The 3,307-nt window shown below is 35.3% G+C and overlaps 1 protein-coding gene across 1 annotated transcript; it reads right to left on the reverse strand.

Annotated features, from left to right (window-relative positions):
• Positions 1–969: 969 nt before the first annotated feature.
• On the reverse strand, positions 970–2,303 carry LOC145138075 (phosphoenolpyruvate carboxylase kinase 2-like). The gene is made up of 2 exons (XM_079072223.1): positions 1,391–2,303; positions 970–1,289 (listed from the first exon to the last, which is right to left on the reverse strand). The coding sequence occupies exons 1-2, from the start codon at positions 2,178–2,180 to the stop codon at positions 1,243–1,245; spliced, it is 837 nt and encodes a 278-aa protein (XP_078928349.1). The 5' UTR covers positions 2,181–2,303; the 3' UTR covers positions 970–1,242.
• Between the last annotated feature and the right edge of the window lie 1,004 nt (positions 2,304–3,307).

Here is a 3,307-nt window from a genome sequence, read left to right on the forward strand (position 1 = left end):
TAAGTTTTTAAGGGATGTATAGAAAACAATCGTGTTTAAAAAATGTTTATACGTTTGAGATATTAGCTGAAAAATAGTTGTTGTATGAAAAACTAGTTAATAAAAAATAATGTTTTATAAAACTAACCGAAAAATATATATAATGACATAGTTAGAATATTCATACCCCTAATGATTGCATATTGGTTTTTTTTCTGTAACTAACTAATGATTAGCTTATAATTGTACATTTTATATTTAATTAGTTCATGATTATATAATAATGTTTACTTTTTACCTATAAGACTGTGGGGTGTGGTATTTACCTATAAGACTGTGGGGTGTGGTAATGATATTACCGGCGGTATGCATACGTGGAGCATATTACCGCCGGTGAACACCAACCTTAACCATTTGATTTACCGTCGGTAGTTTTCATCGGTGGAAGTTTATTGATTTCTCTTTCCTCTTTTACCATTCAAATTCTCACTATTTCTTTCTCATTTACCGATGGTAATGTTAAAACGCCCTAACCATTTTTGTCATTAATAAAAATGGCACTATAGCTTATGTGTCTATTGGTAAAAATTGTATGACTGGTAAAAATTGTGCGACACTGCAGTGAATGAAGATAATGATCGGTTGTGTTGGAAAGTGTTGATTTGAATTCCATTCATAAATACTAGAATGTGTTAGAACTTTTTTTTTTTTTAATATTTAAGTTTTATGGTATTTTGATATTAGAAGAATTCAATTAAAATTTGAATATTTGGTATTTTTATTCATTGTTGAACACAATTGAACTTTGTATGTTTAGTATTAATTCAAGACTTGGGGTTTGAGTGAATAACAAGTTATAAGAGTGTATAAATTTTGATTCCATTGTTAACACATGTGGTTATCATCATCATGCAACAATAGTTATAAGAGTGTATAAATTTTGATTCCATTGTTAACACATGTGGTTATCATCATCATGCAACAATTGAATTCTAGACAAAGATAGACGATTCCATATCTTTTCTACAAAAAGAAGGTCAAGTACATTCTCATCATCATAACTCATTGCAAAGTTCTATCCCTCCCTCCTAGTTGACTAGTTTCTCATCTCTTACCATATTTACAACGTTTACTTCTCTCGTCATTATTTATTCTCCAAACATTTACAAAACTCATTACCTTATTCACCTACAAGCTAGCTTTATCTTACTTCTTATGCTTTCTTTATAGCTTGAAGAAGAAAGGAGCATATTTCAGTTTAAATCAGCCACTTGATCGATTCGCACCTCCATTTATAACCCATGGATGCCCTTCAAGAATATTCAACAAAATCATTCAATACCCAACAAACACTCACAGATTTTCAAATTATTAAAATAAATCTTAGAAGAAAACGAGTTATATGCCTTACTTGAAACTTGTTCGACTGAAAATCGCCTAGAAGCATCCTTGCAAAGCATTTTCCGCAACAGATCCTTCGCTTCCGGTGAAACTGACCTGAAAATTCTCGCCGGAAACCTTAAATTCCCTCGCAAAACAGCCTCAAATGTCTCCACCGACGTTTCACCATAAAATGGAGGAACTCCGCCTAATAAAATGTACAGAATTACACCGGCACTCCAAACGTCGACCTTCTCATTATACTCTCTCCCCAACAAAACCTCCGGTGCAACATAGTACGGCGTGCCGACTACTCCGGTCATCGTTCCACGCTCATTCATCCCGAACCACTCCGCCGATCCAAAGTCCGCCAGCTTCAATTTCCCGGTTGAATCAAACAACACATTATCCGGCTTAATGTCCCGATGTGCAATGCCTAATCTATGACAATAACTAATCGCTTCAATCAACTGAGTGAAAATCGAAACCGCTTCAGACTCTGAAAACGCACCACCGCGTTTTGAGATGCGATCGTAGAGATCCGGACCATCACAAAGATCAACCACCATATGGATCCAGTTCTCGTCTTCGTAGAGACGATGAATCTGAATCACATGAGCGTTTCCGGCGAGGACGCGGAGGACTTTCGGCTCTTTGTTGATGCATTCCCGATCCGTGGAGTCAGAGAGGAGACGCTTGTCAATCGATTTACATGCAAAAGCTTCACCAGAAGTTAGTGAAAAACAACGATATATGATCCCGAACTGACCTCGGCCGAGCTCTTCACAGAGCTTGTAATCGTTCTCCAAGCTCTCTGACATGGCTGTGGTCGTCACATTAACTCCGACGGCTGTTACGGAAGAGAGATTTAGAGAGAAGATGGAGGAGAGCGGTGGAGTCCAGGTTGCGACTGTGTGAGGGAGAGAGTGGTTATAGAGAGAGAGAAAGTGAGGAAACAAATAGTATGCGAACGGTTAAATTCGGTACAGGTTTTAGGCGTGAGGTGACACGTGCCGTAAGAGACTGGTGTTTTCTCACGTGGACTGTTGGGTAATTGATATGACAAATTTACCCTTTTGTGATGTACACATGTCCTGGTGTTGCAGAGTACATAGGCGATGAACAGGTGATGTGTATCTCGTCCTTGTAGTTTGGGTAAATGCTACTTAATCCCTTGTAATTTAATACCTTTTTTGTATATAAAAATGCTATATGCGGTGACATGTCTAATTTTTTTTTATTATTCATTGTAAAATATATTTTATTGAAAGTATGCATACATATATAGATATCAAAATAATAGACACTATTTGTTATCTGATTGTCTTTATATTAGCTGATATATAATAGGTTTAACGTCTACAATAAGAATCTAATGATTGATAGGTGAAATTCCGCACATGAGTTTAGGGTTCAAACTTTAAAACATCTAAAATATTACTAGTTTTCTGCTATTGATCACATATGTAGGTCTTGTAGCAAACTGAGGTGAACATTAAGATGATATGGTTTATCATTTATATAGTAGGTTTAAAAATTTGAAATAAGCATAATAACAGCTCATTTCTCCTTGTTTTAATATTGATATACCATCATAAATAAACACGAAATAGCTAAAAGATGAATAACAAAAAAGTATTTCTCAATAATAAATACGTATTGGGTGTGGATGATAAATTATTCATAATATGAAAATATCCAACCATGTTTATGAACTTGAGGGACTGTTACGCAATTAAAATTGTTCATGAAAAGCGTTGGGTTTTGATTTGTTGGATGTCACGTGTGTGATAAGTGGAAAATGACAAATTTGTCATTTCCCATCGTGGACTCCGTGTCAATATAGGTAAACAGGAGTTGTCGACCACCTTATAACAAGACGAGTAATATGTAAAGTGTAAACTAGCTTTTTTAGACATTTTACTTGGTAGTTATTTTTAAGGTAATT

Source organism: Lactuca virosa, chromosome 9 (genome assembly GCF_052849685.1).
Source record: "Lactuca virosa cultivar CGN04683 chromosome 9, Lactuca_virosa_CGN04683_v6, whole genome shotgun sequence".
In the NCBI taxonomy this organism is placed as follows: domain Eukaryota; kingdom Viridiplantae; phylum Streptophyta; class Magnoliopsida; order Asterales; family Asteraceae; genus Lactuca; species Lactuca virosa.

What these genes read in the sequence shown, in the direction of transcription:
- LOC145138075 (XM_079072223.1), bottom strand. Translation starts at nt 2,180, where the DNA reads ATGTCAGAGAGCTTGGAGAACGATTACAAGCTCTGTGAAGAGCTCGGC. An exon ending in TTCAGTCGAACAAGTTTCAA is followed by an intron (nt 1,290 to 1,390) that starts GTAAGGCATATA and finishes ATATTCTTGAAG; the next exon opens with GGCATCCATGGGTTATAAAT.